This window comes from Aulonocara sp. 'chitande type north' Nkhata Bay, linkage group LG18, assembly GCF_057382095.1.
Source record: "Aulonocara sp. 'chitande type north' Nkhata Bay isolate Kocher_YH1m ecotype deep benthic linkage group LG18, A_spYH_male_GT1.1, whole genome shotgun sequence".
NCBI lineage: Eukaryota > Metazoa > Chordata > Actinopteri > Cichliformes > Cichlidae > Aulonocara > Aulonocara sp. 'chitande type north' Nkhata Bay.
The window spans coordinates 2,673,157-2,692,925 of record NC_141361.1 but is presented as its reverse complement, the minus strand read 5'-3'; the positions used below and the strand labels follow the sequence as shown (position 1 = coordinate 2,692,925).

The following is a 19,769-nucleotide window of genomic DNA, read 5'->3' as shown; positions in this document are numbered from 1 at the left end:
TAATACAAAAGTAGAAAACAGACAAGATCACACGTTGGCAGATGCATAGCATTAGATACAAAAGCTTATGAGCTGGTTTTGAATGATACCGTGAAGTTAAACTTGGAGCATAAAGTTTGTTATTGTGTCTCTCAAAATAAGCCTTGAACACAGTGCATATGATGTATGGGTGTCAAGATTGTCAAGTCCCAGAGAATCAGCAGGGCGCTGATCAGTAGTTTTTGCCTTTCGCTCTCTCTTTCTTTCTCTCTTGGCCCGCGCTCTGAAGAACAAACACCTGGGCCTCATTAGTGCAGCCAGCATTTAAGCCAGGGAGTGACTGCTATTCATCGCTGTGTGTGTGACTCACGTTAGCGAAGTCAAGTTCTCAGCAAAGTTACTCTCGTGTCTCACGTTTTTGTACTAATGTGCACTTGCTCTGTTTATCGATTCCCTGGACCAATTCCCGTGTTTCCCGAGTGGTGAGTGTTGGAAAGACAGACTGGTCACGAGGGTGGATTAAAAGAACAGGAGCAAGTGTTTTTTTTCCCAGCTGGATTCCCTGGAGCCCCGTCCCCCATCACAACTTGTATGTAGCACTACCCCAGCAATCTTTGTATATACACCTGGTGAAGATTGTAAATAAATTCCCCTGTGTCCATCTGAGTTTTGGAGTCCTGTGCGTCAGTCTTCAAAAGTGAACTGTAACAGTAACAATCCAGCCATACCATGGACTCAGCAGACTCCGCCCAGCAGCCTGTCTTTTCTCCGGAAGTAATATTGGAACGCCGCTAGCCACGTTTACCCAAGCCCTCGCTCAGGACGTGGCAAGCCCACCCACATCACCTCCGTCTAGCTATCCAAAATTACCGGTTCCAGAACCTCCGGCATGAGAGAGGTTATATGTGGAAAACTCTGACATTAAACTGACCTGTTCCTTTTTTTTTTTTTTTTTTTTTTTTTGCCTGTCCCGTTTGGCTCTTTTGCATCAGAATTGTTGTCTAAAGGCAAAGAAAGATGCCCAACGGATTTACTTTACCAAACTGACCATTCCAGCCTTGCCGTAATGGTCCATTTGATTCACCTTTTATGGGGACAGGAAGAGACTGAACAGGGTGATCCGAAGGGCCAGCTCTGTTCTAGGATGCCCTCTGGACCCAGTGGAGGTGGTGAGTGACAGGAGAACGGCGGCTAAGCTGTCATCCCTGTTGGACAACATCTCCCACCCCATGCAGCAGACTGTGACAGCACTGAGCAGCTCCTTCAGTGGGAGACTGCGGCACCCACGGTGTGGGACGGAGAGATTTCGCAGGTCTTTCCTCCCCACTGCTGTCAGACTCCATAATAAAGACTTTAACTGATCAAGCACACACATCCATACATATGCAATAACACTAAGTGCAATAATCCTTTCTGTCATCGTTGTATTTTTACTCAGTTGTATATAGTATTTGTATTTGTATTCTATTTTTATCTTATTGTATATTTATTTTATTCTATTCTGTACAGTTGTATACTGTATTTATTCTTATTGTATTCTAATTTTTGCCTCATAACTTTTGCACTGTCCACTCCTGCTGTGACAAAACAAATTTCCCACGTGTGGGACTAATAAAGGTTATCTTATCTTATCTTATCTTATTGTTTATTTTATTTTCACTTACTGAATACGGGACAGACTTGACTGGGGGAAAGAAGGGGAGAAAGAAAGAGGGAAAGAGAAACAGCTGAGAAGAGGGACGGGGGAGAAGGGCAAAAGACAAAAACCAACAGAATGAGCAGAAAAAAAAATGCATATATCAATCACCTGGATCACCTGCTGAGAAAGAAAAAAGAAAACAAGCAGAAGAGAACAAGAGTAATAGAATAAACAACATCACAATGATATATGGGAATATGACAGTAAATACTAAATATTAAACATTATTGTGCAGAACATAAGATCAACAGAACACAGTGTGCTTTGAGGTAGGAGCCAAAAAGGGTGTAGTTTGTGGGTGTGATCACCCGTGTGTACACCTGTGAGCATGGACGCGCTTGTTTTTTTTGTTTTTTAAAAGGTTCCTTCATGTAATGATCTGCTAGAGGGTGTGGGGGGGCCACAGCCCCGTCCTCCAGGGCATGAAGCAGGTGTGGAGGAGATCAAAACTCCAGACATCCAGAGGCCCCCAGAACACAAGAGACCGAGGAAGACCAACCCCCTCGTTCCTTCCACACCTGCTTCCTCGGAGCAACAATCTCTGCCTGCACCGGAAACTTTTTCGGGTGAGTTCCATAAACGTGCAGAGTTTCTGACTCAAATAACGTCACGGTTTAGACAGTTGCGGAGGACTTATGAGAGTAATGGGGCTACGATTGCCTTTTTTGGGGGGCGGTTGACATAAAAAAAAAAACAACAACAACATCACACTAAGCAATCTGAGCCAAGTAAAAGAAAAATAGCAACAGTACAGTAAATAATTGTGTCTACCACCCGTTTACACATTTGACTTGACAAACCTAACCTGCCATTCGAGTAGGCTTGCCCCTCTCACTGTAGTTTGCCTCAGATCATCAGGTAAGTATTCCATTAGAGAGGGCGCCGTATATCATGGCACTTTTCATTCCAGGTGTAAAGTGCCGATTATTTATAAAAGCTGTTACTTAACTCATTATAGGGTTACTTTCAGTGTATTTGTTAACATCACGCCATGATTTTATATAAGTATCAATCATTACGTTATGTTTTTTTTAATATATTTGCTCACTAGTAGAGCAGCAATATGACCAAAAATATTTATCACAATACACATTTGAAAATTTGCGATAACGATATAACTGACGATATAATTGACACGAGACAAAATACTTTACAACTCCTCAACTTTATTAGTGCAAAGAAAAACCATCAATGTATTTTCACTTAAAGAAGCAGCTGTTTTTTATGTGCATTAAAGTTATATAAAAATGTAACAGTGCAAATGCAAATTCCTCGCTGACAGTTTAACCAAAAGGCATTTTCAGTGGAAATTACACGACATATCCTCAGCATAACCATGTATAATATCCACAAAACTTAAAAGAGGTCATACACACACAATACGGTAACATTATGTTGAAGCGCAGTACGTATCACTCCGCGAGGCTCCTGCCTGCACTTGCCTTCATAGAGCAAAAGGAAGAAAACGTTCCCACTTTCAAATTCAAACAAATGCACAGATTTAAGTAGGAACTAAAGGCCGGCAGTGGTGGACATTAAACTGGTTTAGATGAAGCACACATAGCAGAGCAGCAACACAAAAATATACCTCAAAAAAAAGAAAAACACATATCTTTTATAGATGCCAAAATGCTCCAAAATGAAATTCAACAGACAGAAGATAAGATAAAACTTTATTAATCCCTCGGGTGGGTTCCTCTGGGAAACGCAGCCATGTTTGAAGCACAGGTATGCAAATATATGCGTTAGTGTCAGAAACACTATCTTAAAAAATAAATAAATGGATGCTGTGCAGCATATAAACATTTCTTTTTTCTTTTTCTTTTAATACGTCAATTGTAGATTTCATACAAGAACAAAAGTTTGCACAGTGTTCCTGTAGCTGTTTGTGGCACAGAAGCCGTGATGAACACAGTGATCAGTGCAGCTGCCAAGAAGAAAGTGGAAATACAATTGTACAAAATGTACACAATAAAAACGTGTACATTAAATGCGTCTGCACCAAAACAGACAGGGACGGTCATGACACAGCGGTGGTCGATCAGACAAAGAGTGAGGGAAAGCACACTTGGCACAACAGACAAAGAAAGGTATACTTATGTCTCAGCAGTCATGTAAATGAATGCAAAATAATAATTCTTAAAAATGCACTTACCATTCATAGCTCTACCTGAAAAAAATAAATGCACCAAAACAACAGAAATGTACTTGTTTTGGGCGGTGGCCGAGCAACACTCGCTCGTGCTTCGAATTTGGCATTTTGGTGCCACACATGGTCCACGGGTGAAAATAACCCTCAGAACAGCATTCATTCAATGGTGATAACAGCTAAATACCTAAAGCTCTCACTGTGGGTTGAAAGCCAAACACTAAAAGTGAGTTTTAAGGCAAACTTTAAAAATGTGCATGTGCAATAGCAGCAATTCATTAAGTGATTTAAAAACATACAATAAAATCTTTAAAATCATTCCTGAAACACACAGGAAGCCAGTTTTTATTTATGTTTATTCAAGTTTATTTCCTGAAATCTGTTTGAGGTACAGTGGAACCCCGACTTACCAATACCCCTTTTAACGAAAAATTCAAGTTACGAAGGCGCTTAACAGCAATATTTCTGCCCGTGGTACGGCAAAATGCCCACATAACGAAATCCGCTGGCTCTGACTGGCTGAGCCCAGAATGCCCAGAATGGCTTCCGACGGCAGAGCTGCAAGAGTTGGAGGCGATGCAGCACTCATCAGTACAGCAACAATTCAGCGAGGAGGAGGCCGTGATACCATCGGCCGATATCAAGGACATTCTCCGTGATTTTCAGAGGGTGGCCGATTTTGTCGAAAAAAATCACCCTAAAAAGAACTTCACCGCTCGTGCTGTAGAGCATTTGAGCGACGTCTGCCTCTCCCACTTCAGATCCATTTTGAAAAGTAGACAGAGACAGACGTCGTTAAATAGAGGCCAGCAACAAGCCAACCTTCAGGTGAAAGTGTGCCTTAGAAGGCGAAAAGCGATGAAAGTAGCAGTAGTGATTAGTTAAAAAACATAAAAATGCACCAAAAATAGAAAATTTTAAAAATATATAAAATAGAAAATAAAAAATATTATACAAGTTTAAAAAATATGTAAGTTTTAGTTTTAATGTTTAGAATGTTATGTACACGTACAGTGGGGCAAAAAAGTATTTAGTCAGCCACTGATTGTGCAAGTTCCCCCACCTAAAATGATGACAGAGGTCAGTAATTTGCACCAGAGGTACACTTCAACTGTGAGAGACAGAATGTGAAAAAAAAATCCATGAATCCACATGGTAGGATTTGTAAAGAATTTATTGGTAAATCAGGGTGGAAAATAAGTATTTGGTCAATAACAAAAATACAACTCAATACTTTGTAACATAACCTTTGTTGGCAATAACAGAGGTCAAACGTTTACTATAGGTCTTTACCAGGTTTGCACACACAGTAGCTGGTATTTTGGCCCATTCCTCCATGCAGATCTTCTCGAGAGCAGTGATGTTTTGGGGCTGTCGCCGAGCAACACGGACTTTCAACTCCCGCCACAGATTTTCTATGGGGTTGAGGTCTGGAGACTGGCTAGGCCACTCCAGGACTTTCAAATGCTTCTTACGGAGCCATTCCTTTGTTGCCCGGGCGGTGTGTTTTGGATCATTGTCATGTTGGAAGACCCAGCCTCGTTTCATCTTCAAAGTTCTCACTGATGGAAGGAGGTTTTGGCTCAAAATCTCACGATACATGGCCCCATTCATTCTGTCCTTAACACGGATCAGTCGTCCTGTCCCCTTGGCAGAAAAACAGCCCCATAGCATGATGTTTCCACCCCCATGCTTCACAGTAGGTATGGTGTTCTTGGGATGCAACTCAGTATTCTTCTTCCTCCAAACACGACGAGTTGAGTTGATACCAAAAAGTTCTACTTTGGTTTCATCTGACCACATGACATTCTCCCAATCCTCTGCTGTATCATCCATGTGCTCTCTGGCAAACTTCAGACGGGCCTGGACATGCACTGGCTTCAGCAGCGGAACACGTCTGGCACTGCGGGATTTGATTCCCTGCCGTTGTAGTGTGTTACTGATGGTGACCTTTGTTACTTTGGTCCCAGCTCTCTGCAGGTCATTCACCAGGTCCCCCCGTGTGGTTCTGGGATCTTTGCTCACCGTTCTCATGATCATTTTGACCCCACGGGATGAGATCTTGCGTGGAGCCCCAGATCGAGGGAGATTATCAGTGGTCTTGTATGTCTTCCATTTTCTGATGATTGCTCCCACAGTTGATTTTTTCACACCAAGCTGCTTGCCTATTGTAGATTCACTCTTCCCAGTCTGGTGCAGGTCTACAATACTTTTCCTGGTGTCCTTCGAAAGCTCTTTGGTCTTGGCCATGGCGGAGTTTGGAGTCTGACTGTTTGAGGCTGTGGACAGGTGTCTTTTATACAGATGATGAGTTCAAACAGGTGCCATTCATACAGGTAACGAGTGGGGGACAGAAAAGCTTCTTACAGAAGACGTTACAGGTCTGTGAGAGCCAGAGATTTTCCTTGTTTGAGGTGACCAAATACTTATTTTCCACCCTGATTTACAATGTCCAATGTCCAATGTCCTTTTGCCATCAGCATAAAGATCTCCAGCCTGTTTGCAGACAGACCCCTTCTGAATCTGCTTTTAATGAACTTGAGTGCAGAGAAAGTTCTTTCACAGGCAGCCTGAGTGAGGGAGAGGGTCAACAGGTACTTGTGTGCCAGCCCACGGAGACGACAGGCATCAGACAGCATGTTGAGTATTTGATAGCATCACAGTGGGCAGTTTTTGCAAAAATCACATCTTTTGGTCACCATTTCACCTTCTTCGTCCCGTTCTTCAGATCTTTCCTGCTCCGGTCCTGTACATGTGATGTCTTAAGCCTTTCCCACTGTCCAGCAAAACTTTTCAGTTCTCACTGAAAGTTATTTACTGAAGCCCTGCTGTCAAATTTGAGGAGACATGTGCTCAGGTTTTGAAGAGCATTACTAGGAAGAGAAACTGTTCTGCCCTGGCTAAACTTCCTGGGGTCCAACCATGCCAAATCTGCGAGAAGAGCTGTGACAAATCGTTTGTGCATTGTTTCTATAACTGTGTCCAGGATGGTGTCGTGCACTTTCACCATATGATTTCTCAGCATTGATTTGCTTCAGTCATCTCTCCGGCCTTTTCTCTTCTTGGCCCTCTTTTCAGGTAGTTCAGCCTCCACTTCCATGTCTGCGTTGTCCTCACTCTCCTCGAGTTTCCAATTTGTCTGTTTCACAAATGTGTCTGCAGCTGACTTCACAGTTGGGAAGTCCCGGGCGATGCTTTTGAGGCTATCTTGTGTGGCAGTGTGGGGTAGCATAACGTAAGCAGCAAGAAAGGTGATAAGTAAACAGCATCAGCAGACTATAAAGGTTCTTTTAAGTATACTTCTACAAAAAAATCAACCTGGTAGGCAAAAAAAATCCCACCTGCTTTATACAGGACTTTACCCACACCTGACCTGGTTAGTCAGACCAAACAATACAATTCCAAACAAAGAACAGGAACAAGATTATGCATGAAATTGACAAACTCACTTACTCAGCTAAATGGTTTGAGAAGTAAAACACTGCATACAATACAACTCAATGACCTCATGACCCTATATAAACAGGAAGTACTGGGGCTTCCCATATACAGTGGGGCAAAAAAGTATTTAGTCAGCCACCGATTGTGCAAGTTCCCCCACCTAAAATGATGACAGAGGTCAGTAATCTGCACCAGAGGTACACTTCAACTGTGAGAGACAGAATGTGAAAAAAAAATCCATGAATCCACATGGTAGGATTTGTAAAGAATTTATCCGTAAATCAGGGTGGAAAATAAGTATTTGGTCACCTCAAACAAGGAAAATCTCTGGCTCTCACAGACCTGTAACGTCTTCTGTAAGAAGCTTTTCTGTCCCCCACTCGTTACCTGTATGAATGGCACCTGTTTGAACTCATCATCTGTATAAAAGACACCTGTCCACAGCCTCAAACAGTCAGACTCCAAACTCCGCCATGGCCAAGACCAAAGAGCTTTCGAAGGACACCAGGAAAAGTATTGTAGACCTGCACCAGACTGGGAAGAGTGAATCTACAATAGGCAAGCAGCTTGGTGTGAAAAAATCAACTGTGGGAGCAATCATCAGAAAATGGAAGACATACAAGACCACTGATAATCTCCCTCGATCTGGGGCTCCACGCAAGATCTCATCCCGTGGGGTCAAAATGATCATGAGAACGGTGAGCAAAGATCCCAGAACCACACGGGGGGACCTGGTGAATGACCTGCAGAGAGCTGGGACCAAAGTAACAAAGGTCACCATCAGTAACACACTACAACGGCAGGGAATCAAATCCCGCAGTGCCAGACGTGTTCCGCTGCTGAAGCCAGTGCATGTCCAGGCCCGTCTGAAGTTTGCCAGAGAGCACATGGATGATACAGCAGAGGATTGGGAGAATGTCATGTGGTCAGATGAAACCAAAGTAGAACTTTTTGGTATCAACTCAACTCGTCGTGTTTGGAGGAAGAAGAATACTGAGTTGCATCCCAAGAACACCATACCTACTGTGAAGCATGGGGGTGGAAACATCATGCTATGGGGCTGTTTTTCTGCCAAGGGGACAGGACGACTGATCCGTGTTAAGGACAGAATGAATGGGGCCATGTATCGTGAGATTTTGAGCCAAAACCTCCTTCCATCAGTGAGAACTTTGAAGATGAAACGAGGCTGGGTCTTCCAACATGACAATGATCCAAAACACACCGCCCGGGCAACAAAGGAGTGGCTCCGTAAGAAGCATTTGAAAGTCCTGGAGTGGCCTAGCCAGTCTCCAGACCTCAACCCCATAGAAAATCTGTGGCGGGAGTTGAAAGTCCGTGTTGCTCGGCGACAGCCCCAAAACATCACTGCTCTCGAGAAGATCTGCATGGAGGAATGGGTCAAAATACCAGCTACTGTGTGTGCAAACCTGGTAAAGACCTATAGTAAACGTTTGACCTCTGTTATTGCCAACAAAGGTTATGTTACAAAGTATTGAGTTGTATTTTTGTTATTGACCAAATACTTATTTTCCACCCTGATTTACCAATGAATTCTTTACAAATCCTACCATGTGGATTCATGGATTTTTTTTCCACATTCTGTCTCTCACAGTTGAAGTGTACCTCTGGTGCAAATTACTGACCTCTGTCATCATTTTAAGTGGGGGAACTTGCACAATCGGTGGCTGACTAAATACTTTTTTGCCCCACTGTACCTGTCTTAAATATATGACCTGAATAAATGGACAAACATGGTAAGCATAACCAAAGCAACATAAAGAAACATAATTTACCAGACATTTGCCTGTAAACAGAAGAAAATTCAAATGACCTGATGGTCAGTAGTGTTTGCTTTAAAAAACATGCATGGATGTGATGAATGTAACTACTGCTACCACAAACAAACCCGGGAGAGTGTGTTAAGCAAAGTTACACCAGCAATGTCTAAATTAAAGTATTATGGCTGACTGTAAGTGGTAAATGAGTTCATGCCAAACCACTTTGTCACAGGCAGTCACCATGTGATGGGCAGAGAATGTCCTTCGCTCAAACACTAAGAAATGTCTGTGTGTTAACACAGTTTCGTGCTTCTTTAAAACCTCGTGCTCTGGCACAAACAGCTAGGTTTTCTTTTTCAATCTTTTCAGCGTGAGCACTGCATCAGTGAAGAGGCATCACCTGGTTTTCCAAAGTGTCCAAAGATATTTTGCAGGACATCATACTGGATGTCCATCATAATGGACCGAGGCGTCTGTGTCTCGTCTCTTCTTGGGTTTGTTTCTCCCACAGATTAACCCTGTGATAAGACGCCTTCATGAACACAGCTATGTCATTAAGTAAATTAAAGAGTGATCCACTTTCAACAACACTTTGTGTTGTGTCAGCAAGCACAAGATTAAGTTTGTCTGCATAGCACAACAGAGGTGTGGCGTGTACTGGCCTCTGGTGGTGGTGAGGCCGGTCTGGTGAGCACGGCGATCTCAAGCGTGGCGCACGCCTCGCTTGCCAGTTCCACTCGAGCAGGCTCCCCTGGCACGGGGACCTCCAGCTCCTTGCGCGGCCCATCCGTCACCGCCGTCGCTCCCCGCTGGAGCAGCCCATCGCGCGACTCCTCCCTCGCTACTACTTCCTCCGTCGCTACTACTCCCTCCGTTGCTACTACTCCCTCCGCCGCCACTCCCGGCTCGAGCAGCCCCTCACACAGCTCCTCCTCCTCCTCCAGCCGGCGCAGACCCTCGCGCGCCTCGTCTGCCGCCTCCTCCACCGCTTCACTGTCCTCGGGACACACCTGTGGGGGTGGCGCCCAGGCCCAGAGCAGCGCCGCCAGCTCCCCAATCCTTTCCAGGTGGCGCTCGGACTGGTCCTGCAGCTCTTCCTGCTGGCGACGCACCTCCGCCGCCTGCTCCCGCTGGGCGGCCGCCATTTCGACCACCATTTGGGCCAGCTCCTCCATTCCCTGGCTCCGATACGGACCCGCCGTGCTGTCTCCTGGGTTTCGGCACCAATGTGGCGAGAATAAGGCACGGTGGGACCACGGAGTATCATTCGGAGCCATCTTTATTTACATCTCACCACAACAATCACCAAACCCCTGAGTCCCCGTGTTTTTAACTAGGCGGGCGTGATTAAGGACGCCGTGCAGGTGCGTCCGCCCTCCCTGCATGGCACCGCAGACCACGCCCCACCACAGCAAGTTTACAAAGTGCTGCCTGTGGATGCATCGCACCTCGCTATGGAGACAAGCCTCTCCTGCACGGCCTCAGTAACATACCTGATGATTACTGAACACGGATCATAACCTGTGATGTTTTGGGTTGTGTCTGGCTGAACAGAGAACCTGCCAGCTTTCTGGACGTCACTGTTGATGCTCTCTTGAATGAGATGGCCGAGTGCATCAGTCACTGAGTTGACAGTCATTGTGGAAAGTAGGGTGATGAGACACCTTCTACCTCTTCCTCCACTGGACTCATGCAACTTCTTGCTTTTCTCATTGCAGTCATTCAAATGTTCTCCAAGGCACTTATCATACTTGCCTAATAACACAATCAGAACGTTACCATGATCGATGGTGTTCTCACCCCACGTGTGCAGCCTCGTTCTCCACATGCCCATAGCTGAGTCCCCTCTTCCCAAGTACTTGGACCACATCCACTATACGCTCCAAAACTCGCCGTCTCGAGTCACTCGTGCTCTGTGAGCTGACAACTGACTGCCAGCAAACAAGCTGCTGATGTTACACTTTGAGCACCTTAAGAAAGAAGCTTCAGCGCAGGTCTGGTGTGTAGTGCTCTTTTCATGTCAGTCCGCCCTGCAAATCCCCGACGCACAAAGCAGAAGAATAAACGTCAATAAAAAGTCAGCACAATGAAAATAAACTTGGTTTATAACTGACCCGGATAGACTGCAGGTCATAACTTCTGACCTGAAGTTCCTCCGCCCCTGGAACCGCCCCGGGTCTCTCCTCCTCCTGCCTCCCCTTTCTCTCATCCACCTGCTGGCCTCCACCACTTGCTAATGTTACTGAATCTGTGGAAGCTCCACCACAGACACCACCAAACAGTTGAGTTATCTTTACATATTTGGCAGCGTCTGCCTGAAGGGCTTGTTTCCTTTTGGCACTCGTTTTTTTCTGCACCTTCTTTCTGTTTTTTCTTCTCCGTTTTCTTTGGTTTGTCTCTGATGAGATTGCTTTCAGAGCCGTTGCCCAAACGAGAGGGGGGGGGGGGTGCATCCGACCTCCTCGGCTGTAATTGGTCCAGCTCAGAGTCGATCATGAACAACTGGCCAATCCACCGCCTTTCATCGTTTATGCCGTTACAAAAACGCGGCCTGTCCAGCTGTGCACTCCAACACACTCCTACTGCCTCTGCAAGTTCAGTTATCAGTTACCACAATAATTAAAAACAGTTCAAGTTGGACTGTTTGTTAAAAGTAACTATAATGTTTTAATACATTAATGTTATCGGTTCAGTTTTTCCATCTGCATCCAGGTCGCTGAATGAAAGATTTTAACCTCCTGAGTAAGTCAGTGAATCATTAAGACAGTTTTTGAGATTCTTCACTCAGTGTGTTTAAAATCTTTCTTGGTCTCACATTATAATTTCTTTATTTTGACTTTTTTTATTTTCTTTCTAAATTATCAGCTTTTTTCCAAACGTGTTAAATTGTTTTGTTAATTTAAACATGTTGCTAACACCACTGCAGCTTTTTGTTACTTCCACACGCAGCTTCCTCCTGTCTTCCACAATTCTCTTTTTGTACTTCCAGTGATTCACCACAGGATGGCGCTCCATCTCTTTGCTTCTCTCTTTCAAACCGAGGCAGACGTTTTTATTTGTGTGAGAAGTTGTCAGATTTATAGTAAACAGGAAATACTTTTTAGTATTAGTATTTATTTATTTATTGTCATTGTCAAGAACAATGAAATTGCGTTTGGGGCTTCCATACAACCCAAAAAAAAAAAAAAAGAAGAAAATAATAAATACCCCTTAAAACCCAAGTGTACATATTTAACCCAGTGTGACTCCAATGCAATAAGACAATCCTTAGCAATAATGTTCGTAGAAATTCAGACAAAGACCTGAGAAACATGACAAAATACAACAATGCAACCCATTCAATATTACTTTGTTGCCATGGATTCAGTGAGTCAAACTGGTGCAGCGGTGTGACGTATACCTTGGAGTGTGATACAGCCTGACACTGTATCACTGTCTGAAAAAGTATCTTAATCCTTGATTAAGGTTGTTATTTATGAAAACATGCTCATCTTTTAAAATGTAAGGCTCGCCTATCATCGGCTCTTCTATTCAGGTCTTTAAGTTAGAAATTCCAGTTAGTCGGATGTTTTTGAAGCTGTCCTTGGTTATATGTGGACAACTCTGACATTAACTGGCCTGTTCCTCCAGCTGGAGTCTTTCCTGGGTTCATGTTGTGTTTTGTCTAATGCCATATTCATGCAGCCTTGCTGGAAGTCAGTTATGTACGTCAGAAAGCCCAGATTACATCTGATTACAAACACTGGGAACACAAATCTTAAACACTTGTTTGGTTTAAATAAATGTGTAGTTTGAATATTTCAGCTAAATCTTCTGCTTTGTTATGTTATGAAATTAAATTTAGGAAAAATTAATATAACTTCTATTAAAATGGCACATACTCTATCCACTTACCTCCATCCCTCCATCCACAGACAACAATAAGAATTTATGGTTATGGTTGGTAATGCAGTGTGTTGTTACAGCCACAAGAGGGCAGCAACCTTAAGGTTTTATCTTTAGCAGCAACATTTATATAGATGATATTTTATTAAAGGTAAATGTTATTCATGTTATATTGACGGTATTGTAAAAAGCAGGCAGAATTATAAAGAATAATAAATTAAATCTAACAAAAAACTAGACGTGGAAAATGCAAAGATAAACAAGAATCCTGCAGTTTGAGGCAGTGTGAGGTTTTGACCAGCAGGGGGCAGCAGAGTAAAAGGCAGGAGGAGCTGCTGTTAAACAAAGGTTGGCTCAAATCATGAAATAGTGTTGCATGCGGTGGGTTGTGTATTTTATAGTGATATCCGGTACACAGTGAGTGTTTCTGTAGCACTTTGAAGTCCTCAGCGTATCCCAGAGTATCTGCACCTGTGTGTTTTCCTCACCTGTGTCCACTTGCCTTAATTAGACCCGTGCTTATTTATGGTGCTGCCTCCACTTTGTTTCTTGGCGTGTCTGTGAGCCTCTTCTGTGGTCTTTGTGTGTCATGGATTTAGTAAACAGGTTTGCGGTTTTTATTCTGGGTCTTCTCTAAGATGCTGTTAAAAAGCTCACCACCCTCCAAAACACCTTCACAGGTAGGTCTTCTGGGCCAGTGGCTTTTCCCCACCTCTCACTCGATCCTCTGCGCTTCCTGATTTTCTAACTGTCATCCTCTCATTTCTACATTCATCACATCCCCAGAGTACTCCTTCCATCTTCACACTCCTTTCACTTGTTAGCACATTATCATCTCCATCCTTAATCACTTCTGTCCTTTCCTGCTTAGTCGATCATTACAAGTCATTTTCTCCTCCTTTGGTATCAGCCTGAAATACAGCGTACTGGGCTTTTTGCTTTGTCACCTCTTTGTCGTACACTTAAGCTCCCAGTACTTCCACTTTCTTCAGCTTCCTGAATATCCCACTTTTTTTGCTGACCCAAATACCTTCCTGCACTGCCTCATTCCACCACCAAGTCTCCTTGTATTTCCCGATACACCAAACACTTTCTTGTCCGTTTCCTCAGCACTTCCAGTCATCTGCTAAGTCCTTCCTACCACCCAGAGCCTGTCTCAGCTCCTCCCAAACTGTGTGCGGCATTCTTGGCTCTGCATTCACTCACTTCCTCCCACAGACTTCCATCTGATGCCCCCTAGCTGCATTCTCGTTAAATCTAACACTCTTGGCCATCATCCAGTGTTCCTCCCTCCTCTTGAAGTACAGGTTCACCAACAACCTTTTCACCTGCTCATCACCTGTGTCCCCTTCCCTGACACGTCCACTGAAGTCTGCTTCAAAAAGCTGGTTTAAATGTACCTCTGAGGACATCAAATACAGCAACAGGCTGTAATGAAGCAATAAACAGCCGATGCAGCTGTTCCTCGTGACATCTTTAACAGCTAAACATCTGGCGCGCCTGTTGCCTCAGTTTCTGTGTTTCTGCTTCTTTCACCTCATTTTTGATGGGAGGGTCTAAGATATGAGGAGAGAAATAAAGGATGTACACCCGGGAAATGAGACCTGGAGATGGTTGAAGCACATTCTTTCATTTTGTGAATTTAAAAAGAAATAAATAAAGTTTCTTCATAGGTCTTGACCATGGAGCCCATAATCTGTTCTTTATATTTCAGTTTCATAGATGTTATTTTGATGTTGTCTTTCCCAGAATTAATTTAGATGACATCAAAACAGAGAAAATAAAAAATCACATCAAAGTAAAATGAATAAATATAATAACAGTATATTTGCTGTGCTAAATTCTTGTTTCTCATTTTAGTGGCTTTGTTTATAATTTTTCAAAATAGTTGTTTAAATATGTTTTGTTTTTGTTTAAAATTCCTTCTCTTAGGTTAGTTTTCCTTTAAAATTTTATTTTATTCTTTAATGATATTGTAATTGTTTTTATTTTATCAAACTTGATTCATTTAATACATTTTCTATCAGCAGATTACTTTTTTTTTTTTTTAGTCTTTTAATCTAGTTTTAAATCTTTCTATTACATGTCGTGTTTTGCTTTTGCATTCGGAGCTCGTGATCGTTTTCTTCGTTCTGTTGTTTGTTTGTTTATTCAATCCAGGTTTTCTTTCGATAAACATTGTTTTTCTTGTTTGTTTTCATGACTTCATCACGGGATAAGAGCGGGTTTCCCGGAACTTTGTTCCTTTACATCACTTACAGTCACGACCACCCTCTTACCATTCACAAAAAGTACACGTCCGCTGAGTAAAATAGTTCCCATATTTTGCACATCTTCTTGCTGAATTTAAAGTAAAACTAATACTACAATCAAGCTTTTATGGCAGAAATGCACTAAAGGTTATTTTCTAAAGGGTCAGCAGCACATCGATAGGTCCCGTTTGTTTACTACGTAGTTCGCATTTGGCGGGAAGATTGTAGTGCCGGCGGATGAAGATATAAAAGCCGGAGTATTTAATGTGTGTGAAGCAGCTGATGGCTGAGTTTCACGCTGAGACGGCAGAGCAGCTGGGCGACACTGAGGGACCGTTATAGCGGCTGTTCTCGAGAAACTGAGGATTATTTAAGACTGACAGGCTCTGCTGGACAAAGCCCGCTATAAGTTTACTCGTTACTCGCTTGAACATTTGGACCTTTTTCACGTTTTCACCTTAACTGTTGGAGAAAAACGGTAAGTTTATGTCTGAAGCTTTCTGGATGCTTTTCTTTGCTGTCGTTTAACTTTTCGCTTAGTCAGTTTAAAATGTGTGCCGAATTTATCGCTGATGTTCGTTCTTCGCATTTTGACCGTTTTTCCTTTGATGCGTGACTCTGAATAAATGATTCAATGTTATTAAACTAGCGTCGCGCATTTTGACAGCTGAGTTTCGCATATCTGCAGAAGTTCTCGCCTGTCTGGAGACTTTACTCATACTGAAGCTCTGTGTTTAACTCTGCTCTGCAACCTTTACTTATGTCTTTTAACCGCATATTCTGTTCTTATTTTTTGATAAAATTACTACTTTTAAAGCTGTTACGCATGTTAAATCCCGAGTTTTAATACATTTGAGTGAGTGTATCTGCACTGCAGATGTGTGTAGTGCTGTTTACTGATGAAGGATCTTTGCTTTCTATTATGTAAACTCGGACTTTAATCCAAAGAAAGCTAAACTAGCTGTTTTTTGAATGGAGTCTGGCATGCTTAACTGATTCTCCTGCACTGTTGTAATATCAGATGGTTTTTGATGTTGTGGTCATGTGCTTGGCTCAGGCTGACCTCCTGTTGTGTTTCTCAGGCCGCCGTCATGCCGCCGGTGTTGAACAGCACAAACTACGATTATGACTACGACGTGGTCCAGCCCTACTTCTTCCTGAATGGTGAAGAGGAAGACTTCTACCCTCCTCCACGCAGCCAGCTCCTGCCGGCTCCCAGCGAAGACATCTGGAAGAAGTTCGAGCTGCTGCCTACACCTCCCTTGTCCCCCAGCCGGAGACCCTCCCTGTCTGCCGCCGACCACTTGGAGGCGGTGTCTGACCTCTTGGACGATGACCACAGCTCCTCTGCAGCATTTCTGCAGTCCTTCATCATCCAGGATTGCATGTGGAGCAGCAGCTTCGCCGCCGCCACAGAGCTGGAGAAGGTGGTGTCAGAGAGGCTGGCCTCGCTGCGGGCCCGCCGGGACTCCTGCAACACTAAGACCATCACAGACAGAACAGCTGACGAGCAGGTGGGCGGGTCTCAGGTGAGCGCTGGGTACCTGCAGGACTTCCACACCTCGGTGACAGACTGCATTGACCCCTCTGTGGTGTTCCTGGGTGAGAAGCAGATGGATGATGGTGTGGCGATGGAGGTGGGGTCTGAGCTGAGACTGGACTCGCCACCACCCAGCAGCAGTGACAGCGAATCAGGTGAGTTTTATTTTGAAAAGCCAGCTCTTTAATCCTGAGTATCAGAGTCACTGAACTCTGAATTCTGCTTTTCTCCGACCTTTCCTTCACTTCTCATTTACCCTCTGAGACCAGTGGTTAGAAACAAAGAAGCATCAGGTAGGATCCACTTGCATTTTGGGAAATGTAGTAACCCAGTGATTTTCAGAGCATCTCAAAATACTGCATCTATTGATATCCAACACTACTGTGGTGTGGCCATCCTTTAATTACAGCGTCTGGGAACAGCCTATCACCAAGCAGGCAAATATCCTGCAGGCTGTGTGAGGATTTTCATAACAGAAGTAGAAACGACAGACTTTTCCTAAAGTAGTGAAATTATTTTTAATTTATTAGACTTACAAATATTAGATGCTGCAAACATTGTGACATCCTGCGCGCGCACACACACACACACACAGGTCAGATCTCTGAGTCAGGGAGCCTAAACAAGGCGGGGCTCAACAGGCTCAGGTGCGTTGGGGTCCAATCAGCTGACATAAGTGAACTCCTTAAAATCAGTAGCTGGTTTTCTTCTTGCGGTCAGTACTTTTACATCACAGGAAGTGCAGAGGACAGTCAAATGATGTGGGGGCTCTCAGTGAAGCCGTGCCTGTCATCCCAGATCAGACCAGCTGTTCAGAAAGCTTCACCACAGGGCTCTTTCTGTTCCTCATACGTCACCATTATTTTGACGCTATAGTTACTGTGGATAGTAGTACACTAAAACGTAACCTTGGTCTGAATTAAGCTGTGGATTAAAATATCCACCAGTACTGTCAGTGTCAGCAGACATCTGAGAAATGTTTTCATTGGCCGGTAAATGTCTGAAAACTATGGAAGCGAGGAGTTCAAGGAGGGCACGTTTTCTGTCTCGCTCTGCTGCTTTCACTCGTTTTCTGTCCCTGTTCAGTCACTCGTCCATCAGCAGGACGGTGGTTTTGGCTCAGACCGCGATCACTTTTATTTACACCAGAATGTTTTTCCTTGTTTTTTCTCAGAAGAGGAAGATGATGAAGAGGAAGAGGAAGAGATCGATGTGGTGACAGTGGACAGGAGAAAGTCATCTCGACGGTCCCACACCTCCCCTCTGGTCCTGAAACGCTCTCATGTCAACATCCACCAACACAACTACGCTGCCCAGCAACCCCCTGAGAAACGTGTGAAGGCGGAGAGCAGCAGCGCGGCACCGAGGCAGAGCGGCGGGCGCCGGTGCTGGAGCCCGAAATCGGAGGGCGAGGACAACGACAAGCGCAGGACTCACAACGTGCTGGAGAGGCAGCGGAGAAACGAGCTGAAGATGAGCTTCATGGTTCTGAGGGACGAGGTCCCAGCGGTGGCCAACAATGAAAAAGCGGCGAAGGTGGTGATCCTGAAGAAGGCGGCGGAGTTCATCATGGAGGTCAGAGAGCAGGAGAGGAAGCTGTTGGCAAAGAAAGATGAACTGAGGAAGAGGAGCAGAGAGCTGAAGCAGAGGCTGCAGCAGCTCAGGACTTCACATTAACATCTGCTCAGTCATTCTAGTTTCTTCACTTCAGGTTTTAAAGCTAAAATAATGACCGACGTCACCTGAATGCAGCACGCTGCCCGTGGGGCTCGCTGCTCGTCTGTAATCAGGTTTTCTGTTTTTTATTTATTTTTGTTTTTATTGACTATTTTAATTTAAAGTAGTTTTTCAAACATTCCAGTTTGAGGCGACAATGTGAATAAATGTGTCATAACTTTAATTTACAGCTGATGATGAACAATAATTTAATTCACTATTTAATCCGTTCACTCCCTAAAGCTTTTGTATTTGTGATTGTGTATTTTTAATTTCAGAGTTCATTTTTTTATATATATATTGTTTTTGTTCAAAAGCTTTTTTTGCACTAAAAGTACATCAGAAGTGTTTTCATCCCTTCAGAATAAAAGCCCTTCACATGTTGGAGCTTCTCTTGATCTCAAAGTGTCTGCTTTGTTTCTGCAAACCTCCCTGTTTGTTTGTAAGTCCCAGAATTCATGTGGTGGTGTGAAACGTGCCTCAGGCAGCCGCTGGATCCCCCTAGAAGGATCAGCTTAAACCCACAGTGACGTTACCCCACAGTCACTGATAAACTTCCAAGTTTCAGTGGAAGTGTTTTCAGCTTCTTGTAACATCTGAGGGTGGAATCGCCAAGTTGGTTCCTTAGAGACAAATTCAGCCTCTTGAAAATGATCCAGCGCATATTCCTGTGGGTCATTTTCATGGCATTTCCTCTGTATTCTGGCCTGAGCTGTTTCTTTTCAGTCATTACTCAACATTTCGGCTGCGTCATCGGAGAACATCCGGCCCAGCGGAGCAGCGCGCTGAGGCTGTCGTGGTGCTGCGCGATTTCCACACTGAACACGGGGTGAAAGTTCAAACCAAATCAGCTGCTCTGCATTTACCAGCCGCATCACTTTAAGAGGGTCAAAGGTCAACCGGCATGGCTTTGACTGAACAGTATCTATATACACAACTCCCTACTCTAGTAGTTAAATAATCTTTTGACTGAATAGCTGTCAAAGTTAATTTAACTCAGGACCACAGAACGTAACAATCAAACACACCCGAGTTAGTCACATAATTCAGTGTAAGTTCAGGCCAATCACGTTCACACAAAGCTGTCAAACATACAGCTGATCTCAGAAAGCAGCAGGCTGTACACTTACGTAATCAAATATATCCTGATCATGTGTCATACAGCCTGGACTCAGCAAAAAAACTGTATTGATTGAACACAGAGGTGGTAAATGTGTCCATATGCTGAGTCACGAATGTTCCCACCTGGAAGTGTTCGTTCTTCACGCCACAGAGAATTTACAGGGAACTGTAGGGAACGCAACACGATATGAAATTCAGTTTGTGACTT

The 19,769-nt window shown here is 43.8% G+C and overlaps 1 protein-coding gene across 2 annotated transcripts; it reads left to right on the top strand.

Annotated features, from left to right (window-relative positions):
• Positions 1–13,489: 13,489 nt before the first annotated feature.
• On the top strand, positions 13,490–18,837 carry LOC147307620 (transcriptional regulator Myc-2-like). 2 transcript variants are annotated; one of them, XM_086271854.1, is made up of 3 exons: positions 13,490–13,611; positions 16,266–16,878; positions 17,898–18,837. In XM_086271854.1, exons 1-3 carry the CDS (start codon positions 13,570–13,572, stop codon positions 18,398–18,400), a joined length of 1,158 nt encoding a protein of 385 aa, XP_086127980.1. In that variant the 5' UTR covers positions 13,490–13,569; the 3' UTR covers positions 18,401–18,837. The 2 variants fall into 2 exon arrangements, with proteins under 2 accessions (XP_086127980.1, XP_086127982.1); XM_086271856.1 differs by lacking the exon at positions 13,490–13,611 and adding an exon at positions 15,451–15,661.
• The last annotated feature ends 932 nt before the right edge of the window (positions 18,838–19,769 follow it).

Excerpts from the sequence above, each read along its gene's own strand:
- LOC147307620 (XM_086271854.1), top strand. The coding sequence starts at position 13,570 with ATGCTGTTAAAAAGCTCACCACCCTCCAAAACACCTTCACAG. Across the intron at positions 13,612-16,265 it reads CCTCCAAAACACCTTCACAG|GCCGCCGTCATGCCGCCGGT; the intron begins GTAGGTCTTCTG and ends TGTGTTTCTCAG. Across the intron at positions 16,879-17,897 it reads CAGCAGTGACAGCGAATCAG|AAGAGGAAGATGATGAAGAG; the intron begins GTGAGTTTTATT and ends GTTTTTTCTCAG.